The 13989-nt window shown below is 56.7% G+C and overlaps 3 protein-coding genes across 3 annotated transcripts; 1 reads left to right on the top strand and 2 right to left on the bottom strand.

The window, feature by feature from the left end:
- Positions 1-1780: 1780 nt before the first annotated feature.
- BESB_044100 (YOU2 family C2C2 zinc finger protein) lies at positions 1781-2615 on the top strand (the record flags this gene model as incomplete). Its single annotated transcript, XM_029362861.1, has 2 exons — positions 1781-2056; positions 2454-2615. The coding sequence occupies 2 exons, from the start codon at positions 1781-1783 to the stop codon at positions 2613-2615; spliced, it is 438 nt and encodes a 145-aa protein (XP_029220227.1).
- Positions 2616-4485: 1870 nt separating this feature from the next.
- Positions 4486-8043, bottom strand: BESB_044090 (transporter, major facilitator family protein; the record flags this gene model as incomplete). Its single annotated transcript, XM_029362860.1, has 3 exons — positions 4486-4602; positions 5086-5271; positions 6472-8043. 3 exons carry the CDS (start codon positions 8041-8043, stop codon positions 4486-4488), a joined length of 1875 nt encoding a protein of 624 aa, XP_029220226.1.
- Positions 8044-10790: 2747 nt separating this feature from the next.
- BESB_044080 (splicing factor U2AF family SnRNP auxilary factor large subunit, RRM domain-containing protein) lies at positions 10791-12380 on the bottom strand (the record flags this gene model as incomplete). The annotated part of the gene is made up of 2 exons (XM_029362859.1): positions 10791-11116; positions 11342-12380. 2 exons carry the CDS (start codon positions 12378-12380, stop codon positions 10791-10793), a joined length of 1365 nt encoding a protein of 454 aa, XP_029220225.1.
- Positions 12381-13989: the final 1609 nt, after the last annotated feature.

Raw genomic sequence — 13989 nt, 5'->3', positions numbered from 1 at the left:
TGTTGCGAGTGCGCACAGTGAGCACGAAAACCTTGTTTGGAGTTGACGCATTTGAAATCGGTTTTTCTTCTCTGCGTCGCGCCTGTCCTTTTCTTCTTCTTGCTCTCTTCTGTGCTCCAGCGGGGCTTGTCGCTTCTCTGCGCTGAAGCGTTCAGCACCTATTTAGACAGGTAGCCGCATGATGCGAATTTAGGATGTTGTATGCAACGATGTTTTCTCTTGTTTCTGAGGACGTAGCCGGCTAGAGCGGGGGGCAGCCTGGCACTCGTGGAGACTCCGTTCTAGACACGTTTGTCGCACAAGGCGTTGGCTCTATGTGGGGGTGTAGCTGAAGAGTAGAAACCAGTGAGGAGGCACGCCAGGTCCCCGCTCGCCGCAAGCTGCATCGCAGGGATATCGATGACATTGGTTCGGCTTCAAAGCAGAGGAGAAAACGACGCAAGATGACCTCCATGCGCGGGCGTGCGTCTTTAACAGAGGTCACCGGCGCGGCGCCAGGCTGGAACATCTGGCTTCTGAGGCATATTTGAACCAACTTAATTTTCCGTTCTGATTTCTTCGCGAATCTGTGTGTCTACGTACGCCTGCGTCACACAGCACGGGAGATGCCTGTAATAACGCCGGCTCGTATACGTAGGGTTTACACAGATATGCCTCAAGCAAATAAAGATTGCCTCTTTTTCACGCAGCATTCGGTTCAGCCCTGGAAATCAACGTATGCACACGCGTAGAAACAGATGTGAACATCCGCGCACGTGGAAAACAAGTCTCTTTTTTGCTCATCTGGCAACGGGTATGGCGCGAAGCCCACCCCGCGGTTCGCGCTCGCTGCTCAACTGAAGTCCTGTACGCTGCGTGTTTGCATAGTCGTATATAGAGAGGGGCAGCTAGGGTTTCTGGTGTCTGTCTTTGCTCATGCAGGGTTTCAGTTTTCCGGAGTTTTTCGTGGTTTTGCATCTGTGTTTATACGTACCCAGGCCCCGAGGCATTTTCACAGAGGCCGTTCAGCAAACAACCCTAGAGAGCTCGCAGGAGGCTTCCTACAACCGGTTCCTACACATGTATCGTGTAGTGGTGTGGTGTGTTTTGAATTACGAACTTCGCTGAAAAGCAATCGCCGCTCTTGCTGCGTGGGAGTCGCTAGAACGCTCCGAACCCGACGCCCCCTGCCCTAGCTGCATGCTGGCCGGGCCTCGGTGACTCCTACGAGGCAGCCCGTTGTTCTCGGTTCCTGTTTCTAGCTCGTAAAACGCGTGAGAACTCGCGGCAGCCTTTCACGACTCTTTGCACGCCGCGGAGCGAAACAACAATCTGCTTGCGTAAATCGAGCTCCGCATGCGTCTCCGAACGCTGTATGCGCGCTCCCGCTCCTGTGCCGTTTTTCCCGCTGCGGTGCATGCGAGGCAGATTCGTGGGATTTCGTTCGTCAAATACAATGTTTTTTCTGTATTTCGTGATTTTGTGTCGTATTTTTGTTTGGATCTCGCCGGCAGGCCCATGTTTGTCGTCCCCGAAAAAGTGTCTCCGCCGTCTCTCGTCTTCGTCGCCTGTGCTCTTGTCGCGTCTGGTCTTTTTCCAGATTTTTCGGTCTCCCCTACGAAATTCGCTGCCTTCTTCTCGGTCGTCCTCCCTCCCTTGCTTCGCTTTTTGGGTGTGCGACGTTTTTCTTCGGGCCTGCATCTAACTTCCGCCGCGGCGACCTCGCTCTGTGGGCTCGGATCCTGCGCACCGGGTTCGCGTTGTCGCCCCTGTTTGTTTGTTTTTCGCTACGTTTCGCACGATGAGTTCCTCGTCGAACGGCTACCCCTCGCTGGAGGAGGGCGCGCGCCAGTTCCAGCGCAAATTCGACGATATGATCTCCACGTTCACGAAGAAAACGCTGCCTCTGCAGAAGCGCGCGTTCGAGTGCTGTGTCTCCTGCTTCGACCTCCACAAAGAAGATCACATGAAAATCGCAGATTGCATGACCTCTTGCCACCAGCCCGGCGAAGCCGTTATGCGGGCGGTGCAGAGAGAAACCGAGGTGCTGCAGAGCAAACTCGAAAGCTGTCAAAAGGTACGAGGCCTGCGAAAAACAGGGGGAATCACGCTGCCAGATCGGGGGCCTGCCAACGCGCTACTCGGCGTAGCCGCACAGCCGTGCGAGACAGCCGTAAATATTTGTATGTACATCCAGATGTAGAGAGAGATCTTTACTCAATTGCGGCTCTCTCTGCATGTGGTTGCCCCATTACTTCTGTGCGTCTGCCTCTCGGACGCTAAGCGCGCTTTCTCAAGAGCCGGGGTCTCGACCTCGCATCCACGATATATATATATATATATATATATATATATATATATATATATGGCTTGAAATATATATATATATATATATGGCTTGGCGATGGGCGCGGTTTAGCGTTTAGGGATGGCATTATGTGCGTGGATGTGTGGCGCTGTGTCGCGTGCTTCAGACCTGCTACACCCGCTTCGCACAGCCAGACACGTCCGTCGACAAATCCAAGTTCGAGATGGAGCGCGAGAGATGCTTCACGCAGTGCTTCGCGGAGGTGGAGCCGTATCTCTCCGAGGTCGCGCAGCGCATCAATCGACGCATTGACGAGGCCTCGCCGTAAGCGCCGAAATGCGCACTCAAAAACCAATAATATATATACGTATATATATGGGTATATGTGAATATATGCGCGTACATGTATGTGTGTACGTATGTTGTCAGCGCGGGTGTTCTAAGTTCATAGGGGGGGTGCGCTTGACGCAGTGTTGCCGCGAAGGCTGTCCCGACAGCGTACGAAAGCTTTGGGTGCAGCACCGAGTATATGTATACCTATATCTACATATAAATATATAAATCAACATGTCTCGACATATTTGTGTATGTGGATGTACGTAGAATCGGGTCGCGCGGGCGCGCCTCTGTGTCTGAATATCTCGCGCCCGCGCGTCGTTTGGGGTCTGCCTAGTGCGGGCGCCCCTCTCGGTGCGACGCCGAAGAGGGAGGAGGAACAGCAGGAGGGGATTTCTCGCTTTTCGGATTCTCGGAGTAGTCGACGTCTTAGGCCTCGCTTTCGTGGGGAACTTGTTGTTCGCAAGCGAAACCACGGCTCCACGGAGATACGTATTTACATCGGTATATATGTATATAGCGGTATTGATGTGTATGCGTGGACGGAGGTGGCAGGACAGTCAGACTCCTGCGCATGTGCACACGAGCGACTACGTATATTTAGCGGCGGCGGCGTATACAGTCGCAGAGAAGCTTCGCCGTTCGTACAACAGTGGTTTGTTGCAAATCGCTCACTGATATTCGGCAACGGAGGGCGATTTCACAAACTGAAGCGATGTGCAAACACAGTTTTCCCTTTTTTCGGACGCCTTCGGACTGCTTCGCTTGCGGGCACGCCCGTTCAAAATGCGATTGCAAACCTCATTCATTCGCTCCTATCTCTGGAGCTCGACGCTCTGCGAAAAAAAGTCTTCTTCCGCCCCGACTTCCAAGCTAGCACGACTCATATAAAAAGAAGCGTTGTCTCTTCGTCCTCGCGCATTTGTTACTGCGGATAGAGGCTTTATCTTTCTTTTCTAGGAAGAAAGAGGCAGACGCGCGAAGATTGCCTCCAGGAGACACTCGCCGAGTTCACGCGCAGCACTGCGTCCGTAGATGTATAAAAAAGTATCAAGGAGAGTGACGTCACACCACTGGCATAGATATCCAGGAAAAAGATTCAGCAATCAAAGAAAGATTCAGCAATCAACATTCATATGCGAATAGAGCACACGCTATGTGGGATCCAGTTTTAGAGCTGAACCGCGACTGTATGAAGAGAGCTCCGGTTCGCGCAGCGCCGTGTGACAGGCGGAATCGAAGTGCTTTCAAAAGACGCTATTAGACACAGAAATGTTCCATTTCTGCCCACGAATGGGCTTACGGTTTCGCGCATACCTTACAGACAAAGCACCAATACGTCTCCGCCGCAGCGGTAGTGCGCGAGAGGCCGACAGGCCTGTTGCGCGGACAAGGGAGCGGAGTTATGAGCAGACGAGCGCAGAAAATGTAGAGGTGCTGAGCGGAGACAGAGATTTCGGCACACAGCTCTCCTATTATTCCATGACCAAGCAGAGCAGCGACACACGTTCCACGCGGAAGCGTGTCACGTCTCTCGGCATATATGTATATATGCATATAGGCGTTGGAACCCGACGAAGTTATCTGCAATTCAACTCCCTTCGAGGACTATATGAATATACATATATTTCTCGAGAGAGCGAGGACGTGAGCATGCAGCGCTCCAAAGCTGTGCGCGATGCACCGACAGGCATATCGTCCGTAAGAAGCGCTCTGAATGAACGCAAGATGAGTGACGTGATAGAGCCGAAAGATGGCGGGATGGGGCTGACACGCCACAGTTGCTGTCACGCACAGAAGAAAAAGATATGTTTATCCGGGCCAGACAATCCGGTATGCATCGTTCCAACTTCCAGCAAAAGTTATACAAGGACTGCATGAAACTCCTGTCGTGTCCGAACTGCACTCGGGTGCAGCTCCTTCTGATCGTGTTCCTCCTCCATCTGCGCCAGATACACGCAGAGGAGTGCAGAGACAGCCTGAAACATGCGCCACACAACCACGCATTTTCAGCCAGGAATGCGGTTTCGAAGGCGCTACGCAGGCCGAACGGCAGTTTGAATTTGCTCACGATCTCGTGTGGATAGGTCTACATGCACAAACACGCAAAACCATACATATATATATATATATATATATTTCATACCTCATGCATATTTGCGTGTGTATGCATGTGAGGAGAGGAGCTGACGACATGAGCAGGTGTCTCTGCGTTCCAAATTTGGCTTTTCTACTCGCCAAACTGAGACGCGGTGCCCGCCCCTGGTCAGTCGCCGGGCGGCGAAGCGTCTCAGATCCGATTTTTCGAGTCTAGGTATCTCTTTTGTGTCACTGGCGGGCACACCTTCTATCCGCACTAGACCTGCAGGACCCCCTGGTCGCTTTCGCTTAGAGGCGGAGAGACCCAGCCAGGGGCGAGACATCTTTGTCTGGGCTATCGCGATGCCCAAAGTCGCCCTCACCGTCAAGGCCGCAGAAGACGCAAAGAGAGGGCCGAAATTCACTTCGGTCATCCCCCATCCGCCCAGCACAATAATCGCCGCGTTCAGAGGCAGGCGAAACAAATTCACGAGTGTCGCCCGCGTGTCGTCCGGTAAAACCTTCGCGCGGACTGTCGCGATGCCCGGATAGTATACGCCGCACACCACCTGACAGAAAACAGCGCACATAGAAACGCCACATCCACGTATATATAAATATAAATTTATATGTAAATATATAGATACAGGCACAGATATAGATACATTTAGTTGAAAAGCCGGCTGCTGACCTCGCGTTTGTCAGTAGTGCACTCGCAACAGCTCTGTGTACGCCTCCACTCCGTCGCCACGGGCGTCGCCGGCGCATCGAAATCCCCTTGTGTGGGAGTTCGAGTACAGACGTAGAGACATGCGGAAACCACTCTCTTTACCTCCACGCGGATGCGCCTAGCGCACCTGCGTTCATGTGGGCGCTAAATGACGCGCGTGTGCGCAGAAAGGAAAGCGCACATTCTTTTGTGTGTCAGCCCGAGCCTCTCTCGCCTACTTCGAAAAGGCAAAAGGCCACAAAGCGAGCGACGTGTGACGACGCGAATGCGGGAACGGAGAGCGCGACGGCTCCGAAGCTCAGTGCGTCGCGCAGTGTCAGGGGGGGGTTCTGCCTTTCTCTCCGAGCTGAAAAAAAGAATAAGGGGTCACGGGGCATGCGCCTTGCCGATCTCGAAGAGCAAGGCTACAGCGCATGACTAGTGAAAAAGTAGTCTAACCGTGGGAATGGAGCACCAGCCAGGCGCGGCGTGCCCGCGTCCTCGTAGAAACACAGACACGGACGCATGTACGCATGTCCACGAAGTATCTCCTGAGTGTTGCTCAAGCCAGTCTCTGGCGCTTCCAGTTATTAAACAGAGGCGGAGATGCGCGGCTTCTGTCGCCGGCCTTCACTTCTCATTGCCCCGTTCCGTGTGCTAGCACCAGTCGCCAGGGATACACTCTGGGCGAATCGTACTGACACCTGCCCAGTGCTAGTAAGTTAAAAAAAATCGCCAACGCGCTGCTTTCAACTGGACACTCCTGGCACGCACGTGCATGACGCTTTTCCCCGAAGAACACTCAGTCACCGTCTCAGTACATAGAATAGATATCTATGTTCGAATACACCCTCCTGGCGCGCAGAACCTCGATTCGCATATATATATATATATATATATATATATATATATATATATATATATATATATATATATATATGTAGACGCTCTGAGTCTGGCATGTATAAAGACGAGAGTATATATCCAGGTGACTAGCCTATGCAGCAGTTCGAATACGCCCGCTGTCCATAATAAACTGGACATTTTCTTCGAGACCTACGTGGAGGAAGATTTCGCTGCCCAGGACGACGCATGCCATGAAACACGCAAAGACGAGGCCGTGATCGATGTTTGGGCCAAGTGCGGGCGTCCACGTGACGAAGAAAATGTACATGGGAACTTCGAAGAAGATCTGAATGGCTCCGCAGGCTTGCGCCGGTCTACTCTGTGCAAGCTGCCCCAGGGCGGTTTTCAGGTGTTTGCACAACAGGCGCCACACGGCAGCGGGCGGTCTGCTGCGCGAGAATCTTCTTTCGCCTGAAAACGTCTCTTGAGCACCTGCTTCTTCAGGGAGTAAATGTCTCTCCTGTCTTCCCCTGTGGCGCACGCGTGGACGGCTGTGTACCACCTGCATCGCAGGTCCCTGGGACGCCTCTTCCCCTGAGTCGTGTGGGCTTCGCTGACGGATTTCCCTCTCGTCTCTCTCGCCTCTAAAGGCCGCTTTGACTTCTCCATTCGCACGGATCTCTCGCGTTTCTTCGCCCGTCCTCTCTTGTCTCCTTCCTCCGCCTCCCCCGTCGCCCTGAGCCGCGTCGCCTGTCCACGAAGGATTCGGCTCTTGCAGTCTCTCGCGGGGCTCTGTGCTGCTTCTCTCCTCGGTCTCCCGATAGCCTTCAGAAACCTCCGGTCGCCCGCTTTCTATTTCGGATCTGCCCACGCAGTCGCTACGCCGGCGAGTCCGCGCCGCCGGCTTCCGCGGGCTTTCCTCGCCCTCGCGGTCCCCCCCCTCGGGCACGGAGGGAAGGAGCTTGACGACGCTCGCCGCGCAGAGAAGGGCGAAGAGAGCGGCGAAGTCGAAGCTGGCCGCGGCGCCGAGGAAGTTTGAGACGAGAGACGTGAAAAGGCCGACAAGGATCGCGAGGATTCCGTTGAAGAACGCGCACGTGCCGAGCGTTTCCTCGAGCCAGGCATCCGGAAACCGGAAGTGACGGTGCGCCGCGACCATCCAGGCCTCGAAGGCCGTCTCTAGCAGGCTCAGGGCGACTCCCCCGACCAGCCTGCCGAGAAGCAGCGACGCGAAGCACGAGGGAAAGCAGCGCGTCAAGCTGCTTGACAGAATGCACAAGAGGCAGTAGGCGACGCACGCGCGCCGCCGGCCGAGAAGGTCAGTCAAGCAGCCTGCGAGGCACCCAAACACGCCGGCGGACGCGTACTCAGTCAGAAACAGCAAGCCGACGCGGTGGAGAGGGAGCGCGCATGCAGACGCGTAAAACGCGTACATGTAAGGGCCCTGGATCCACTCCGAGGCTTGAGACAGAAGGTAAACGATGACGTAGCTCCGCCGAAGCCGCAGATACGCGGCGCGCGCGTCCGCAAGCCCCTCCGGCGGCGCGCAGACAATCCGCGCGCGAGACGAACTCGACCGCGCCGGAGGCGTCGCGGTGGGAAGGAGGCTGGGCGCTGAAGAGAGACCCGAGGGCCGGGCAGGTGCGCCTGATGGAGGGGACTCACATGGCGGCAACACAGTGAGGGCGTTGGCAGATGAAGCAAAGCAAAGAAGCCAGGAGACGAGGCCAGCCACGAGTGAGGCCGGGAGGGCAAAGAGCCGCATGCAGCTTGTCGGGTCGGTCATCGGGAAGAGAAGCGCGAGGAACGCGGAGAGAGAGAAAAGGGAGGGGCGACGGGCAGGAGAGGGGGCTTCGCGGGGGTGTTGGCTTTCATCAGCCAGGCCAGCGAATGATTCAAACTGTGCATGTCGCGAAACGCTTGACACCCGCCACTCAGGATCCCAAACGAGGCGCACGCGAGTAGTCCCTCGGGATTTGAACGGAGGGTGCGCGAGCGCGCGAAGCGAAGTGAAGAAGGACCCGCACTGCGATAGTCCAACATATAAATATATATGTATTTATATCAATAATATGTATATATATATATATAAATTTTAAAAAAAGTAGATAGACTTATACATGCAGGAAGAGGCCTTATTGCAGCCTGCATCGATTTGCAGCCGTATACAGAGACGCTGACGTGGATGGACGAGAGATGAGCGAGAAGGCGGAGACTCAAGGAATGGATAATAAATCGCGCGAGATACTGAAGCAGATCGATCGCCACGGCTACGGGTTCATCAGAAAGAGGATACAGCCGAAGTCTCGAGTGCAGTCATACATTCAAAGCGCGACACGAAGACGAGTGCGTTCTTTGCAGCTTTGCAGGGAGCGGGGTAACGTTCACGCACTGCGGCAGTGTGAGGAACGCGGAGGTCACGGCAGGGTGAGGAACGCGGAGGTTGTGGCAGGGTGAGGAACGCTGAGGTCGCGGCAAGGCGAGGAAGGCCATCTCTCGGAGCCGGTGGAGACCTCTGAGTCCAATTACAAGGAAGAAAAAGGGGGCAGAAATGGAGAAAAGCCTGACGCCGCACACGCGCCGGCCGGGCCCGTTGTCTTGATGTGTGCGCCGGGGCTCGCGAGGAGGCGGACGCGGTCGGAAGGGACAGCCCAGCGAGAGAGGCGCATCCCAGATGCGAAGACGCGGAGCCAAGCCCACGTAGAAAGAAGGAGAGAGGATGTAGAACGCACGTTTCTACGCGCCGCTGAAACACGCGAATCCCATGGCGCGCGCTTGTCTTGACTTCGCGCCCGCATGCATCGGGACATGCTCTCTCTGCGTACAGCAGACACGAGGAGGTGCCGCGGCCGCCAGAGGGTTTTTTACTTCAGAATCACTCTCTGCCTTGCGTGGAGATGCACCCGCCGGAAAAAAGAGAATATTCTTGCAGATCGAAGCACTTTCGATCTGCTCTCTGGTCTCAAACCCGTCCACTCCCACTCGCACGCAGCCCAGAATCCGCGAGGCGTCGCCGCTCTCTGCCCTGGCTGGTTCCACGAGGCGGAGCCCAGACGCACACACGTCTGGCGATAGAGATTTAGAGAAGTGGACGCACAGATGTACACATGCAGTCATCTGTTGCAGCGGTGCATGCAGATCTTCTGAAGCTTCGCCCAGCGGGAGTAGGGCCCTGCCTCAGCTTCGTCAGCTTGTCAGCCGCGGGTTGTTGAGCAGCGGCGGTGGAGATGCTGTTCTCTACAGATGCGCGATTTGGCACGCGACTGCAAAGTTTAGTCGGCTCGAGTCCTCCAGTCTGTGTCGCCCTTGTCCTGTGCCTGCCCCGAAGGCGGGGAAATAGAAGCGTCCTGCCTCGCGAAGAACGCTACCTGAACAGGGCTCTCCTGTCCTTGCTTTGAAAGATTGTCGTTAGGATTCAACTGAAGAGACTTTCCGCTTCTGGTAACCCGAGCCCCGTGAGCAAGCAGGTGGATGCTTTGAGTCGCATACGATGGCAAGCCCGCTGCCGTCCGCTGCGCGTGCGTTTCAGTGCATGCGCCGTTTTGGACAGAAAGAGGATTCCAGTCAGCAGACTGGAAACAAGATGTAGAAAAGACAGGCAGGGGCAACAGGTTCTGTGCAGGTCGTTTTGCTCGGTGCCTTGATAGGCGGCTACCGGGACCAAGGCGGGGGTGGGGGGGGGAGGGGCGGGTAGCTTCTGCAGCGCGACTCGGCGCGTCGGCGCCCTGAGCGGGCTGCCAGGTGAGAGTGAAGAGCGAGAAGCTTGTAGGAATCAGATTTTTATGATGCAGACATCACCCGCCCACGGAGGCCGGACGCAGAAACGGAAAAACGAGCGGTCCGATCACATGTCTGGCTCGTCCTAGTCAAGATGGACACGGTTGTGTGAACCCAAGGCGACTCGCGCGACGGCGGTTTTGACGCAAGTTGCCGGCAAAAATAAGGGCGGCACTCGCATCCCCGCCACATCTTCGCCCGCCACAGCTGAATCTCTCTCTCGAGGCCACCCTCCTCGCGCTGCAAAGCATAGTCCAGCCGCCTCTGCCATAGATATCTGCATGCATGTGCTGCGCCGGACATACAGGCGACACTAAATACATCCGCCTAACTAGTGACGCTTGGAGTACCATTGTATGCGGTGTGCACGCTTGCATCACTGCATCTGTCTGCCTCGATGCGCGCGGCTGTCGAGATGACACTCGCGAGGGGGAGTGGGGGGTGCCCTTCGTTTGAGCGCACGCCTGCACATGTGTGGCAGGATTCCGCTTTTCATTTTCAACGGATGTAAGGACACGAGTTCGCTCGAGGCTCCTTTCCCCCGCGCCAAGGCTCCCTCATATACGAAAAGACAAACAGACGCACTCTCTGCCCCCGAGGCTGCGTCTCTGCTTCCTGCTCTCTCGCCTCGTCCCGCCGCCGCCGCCGGTGTGGGTGCGGGGAGGCCCCTTTTAGCCCTCTCGCTGCTTCCCCGCAGTCTTGGCTCGCTGCCTCCGCGGTGCTCATCTCCTGCGGCAGTCGCCGTCGCCCTCTAGTTCACTTGTGCAGCAGCGGCGCAATGTACTGCTGAAAGGTCGTCTCCTCCAGACGCACCATGGAGAGCGGGCGGCCCATATACTTGCGTCCTGCCATCGCCACAATGCATGCATCCACTTCCTGCGGCGTACCGTACTCGAGCACGACATCGCAGAGCTCGAAGGGCGTCAAGGCCTTGTTCTTCGGAGAAATCACCAGCGCGCTCACAATCTTGCCCGCCTTCTCGCAGCCCTCCTTCACGTCCTCCAGCAGATCCTCGTAGTCCTCTTCCTCCTTCAAAGTCGACGGATCCACGATCTGCATGATCCGCAGGAAACGCGTCGTTCCTGAAAACACATACCCGTCCACACATATCTGCACGCATATATATACGCATTCATCTGTATGTATCCATATGTAAACAAATGTACGTGTGTACAAGCATAGCTAGATGCATACACATACATGCATCCACACCCATATATACATACGCGTCACACACATCCATGTGTATGTGTCGCTGCTCGTGAATCGGCTCTGCTTTCGGGGGCGGGAGGGCGTTCGGTTCCCACCTGCGGGAGGGCCTCCGGGCGCGGCGAGTTGACCGATGAGCATGGCGGCAGCCTGCTGTCCCATGACGCTCATCGCCTGCGTCTGCGCAGAGGAGGTGGTCGAGTAGTCGTTGGGGCGAGAGACCTTGAGGGGGATGCCCATGCAGAGCATGCCGTCCATCGTGAGGGCGCGCTCGGTTTCCTCGACGGAGGAGAACTCGACGAAGCCGTAGTTGCCTTTGTCCTTCGCGAACCAGACGTAGAGCACGGGGTTCGCCTCGGGGTCATTGCAGAATCCACGCGCCTTCATCTCGTTCCAGACGACCTCTTGGAAGGTGCTCTCTGTCAAGCCTAGGTGCAGCGGCAAGTTGCCAAAGTACAGACGCCGCAGCTTGCGCGTGCTGTTCATCGTCGCAGCGTCCGACCCGCCCTGGTTCGACGCCGCGCCCGTCTTCGCGACCCACTGGAAGCCGTCCCAGAAGAGACGAATCGGCTCGTGGCCTTCGCTGTCTGCGAGCTTCTGGAACCCGCCCGCGCGACGAATGCACTCCGCCTGCATCCGCCGACGACGACGCTCCCGCGACCGCGACCTCTCGCGCGACGTCGATATGTCTCGGTTGCGCCGCTGCCGCGGGGCGCCGCGGCTCCCCACGCCCCCGCGCCCGGTCCCCGCAGGTGACCGCGAACGGCTCCGGTGCTTCTCGCGGTCGCGCATCGGCGCCGGGTGCGTGGAGCCGCCGCCGTAGTATGGCGCGCCGCCCGGTCCTCTGTCTCCACCCGCCGGCGGCATCGGGCCTCCGTAGCTCGGCGGCGGGTGGTAGTTCCCGCCGCCACGCCCGTAGTAGTCGCGCTCGCCGCCGCGATAGAAGTAGTCGCCGCCTCCCCCTCCACCGCGGTAGTACCCTGGGTCGCCCCGCGACCCGCGCCCCGGCGGGCCCCCGTAGCGACCGCCTTCGGCTCTGTCGCGGTCGCGCCTGTCTCCGCGCCAGGGCTCCCGGCCGTACCTGTCCCCATTCGGCGGACCACGCCCGTACGGCGGCGCACCGCGGCCGTCCTCCATGCCCGAAACGCGAGAAAGAAGGGAAGGTGAAGAACGGAGAGGGACAGACTCAACGGAAAGACGAAGAAGAGGAGACCGGGGTAGAGAGAGCAGCGGAACCAGAACTAGGTGATGGTCCGAGGCAAAAGAAAACAAGTGTGTGAAAAGTAGGCCACGCCAAGAAACAAGACGGGCGAGAACAGGGTGCCCTCGAAAGGGGGGGCCGGGACTTGCAAACGCCGCTTCGCTGCTCTTCAAAAGTCTCCTTCGGCCTTCTGGAAAGGCCAGCGCACCGATTCTACTTGAACGAAAAGCCCCTGAAAGCGAGCGCCTCCACCGGTCGCGTCCTTTCCTCCCACCCACTGGCTTGGGCGAGAGACAGCAGATCCTGAGGGGAAAAGGGAAACGAAAGAAGAAAAAGAAAGTGACACGGCGCACGACGCAGCCGAGACTTCACACAACAAAGCTGGCGGGGCGACCGTCCAGCAAATTTGACCAGTGCGACAGCGCGTAAAAAAACAAAAAAAACAGAAAAAAACAGAAACGCCAACGTAGAGGAAGGCCTCCTGAAGGAGATGAGGAGACAACGTAAAACGCAAGCAGAAGCATGGATGAAGACGGTGCTGAGCCTGCCACAAGGAAGTTGAGGAACAAGAGAAAACACGGGCTGCCCTCTGCCAACCAAAGGGCATGCCCAACCTCCACTGAACTTAAAACAGATATACGGTGGGAGACTGGAGAGGGGAGACGTGAGGAAGAGAGGAAAAGAGACACAGGAGCCCGAAAAAAGTAAATTTTTCTTCTCTTCTGCGTCGGGCCTGCGTCTGTTTCGAGTCTCCACTCTCTTGTTTGGTCAACGCAAACGGGTTCCTCGCATACAGTTGCTGCAGAAAAATCGTGGCGGCCGCCGACTGTTCCTCTGCGTGCGGTACGCAGGACAGCAGAGACCTCGTCTCTCCTCAGCGGCAACTTCTGAAGACGAATTCGTCTGCGGAAAGCCAGGAGAATCGACTCTCCGCGAGCAGGCTTGGAAGAACGAGTCACCACCGAGGCAGTGAAGAACAAACTCACCCGTGGCTGGAGGGACCGAAGAAAAGCACCTCTGGGTCGCTCTCCCTGCCCTGATCAGTCGCTCCTTTTCGACCTGGAGACGATCTGTCTTCTCTCTGTGTACCCAACAGAGACGTACAACTGCGCAGTAGAGAATCTTTCGTTGTGGCGCGCTTTTCGCTCTCCTCTCAAGCTTCCCAGGTCCCTCCTTCAGCTGTCGCTTCCTTCCCTTCTCCTCTCTCTGCGAGTGTGTACGCGCGAAAACCCTCGACGCGTTCTACGCGGCTTCGCGCCTCGCCCTATAGTGCGAGGCCCTCGCAAAGAATGTGCAGGGAAGCGTCGCGTGCAGGGTTCGGCTAAAGTTCCGTTCCAACTACCGAAGGCCGAGCCCAGCACCACCCAACCCCACAAACGCGCGCAGGGCAGGGAGACACCGCGAGGCGAGAGAGAGAGAGACGAAGGGAGGCGGGAGCTGCAAGACAGGGTGGCGATTGAGTCGAGGGAGGCGAGGCGTGGAGAGGAGATTCTGCGCGAAAAAAGCGAAGCGAAGCCACGTGAAGATCGACAGAGGCTTCAGAGA

This window comes from Besnoitia besnoiti, chromosome III, assembly GCF_002563875.1.
Source record: "Besnoitia besnoiti strain Bb-Ger1 chromosome III, whole genome shotgun sequence".
NCBI lineage: Eukaryota > Apicomplexa > Conoidasida > Eucoccidiorida > Sarcocystidae > Besnoitia > Besnoitia besnoiti.
Note: the sequence above shows the minus strand (reverse complement) of the source record. Positions and strands in the feature narration are given on the sequence as shown.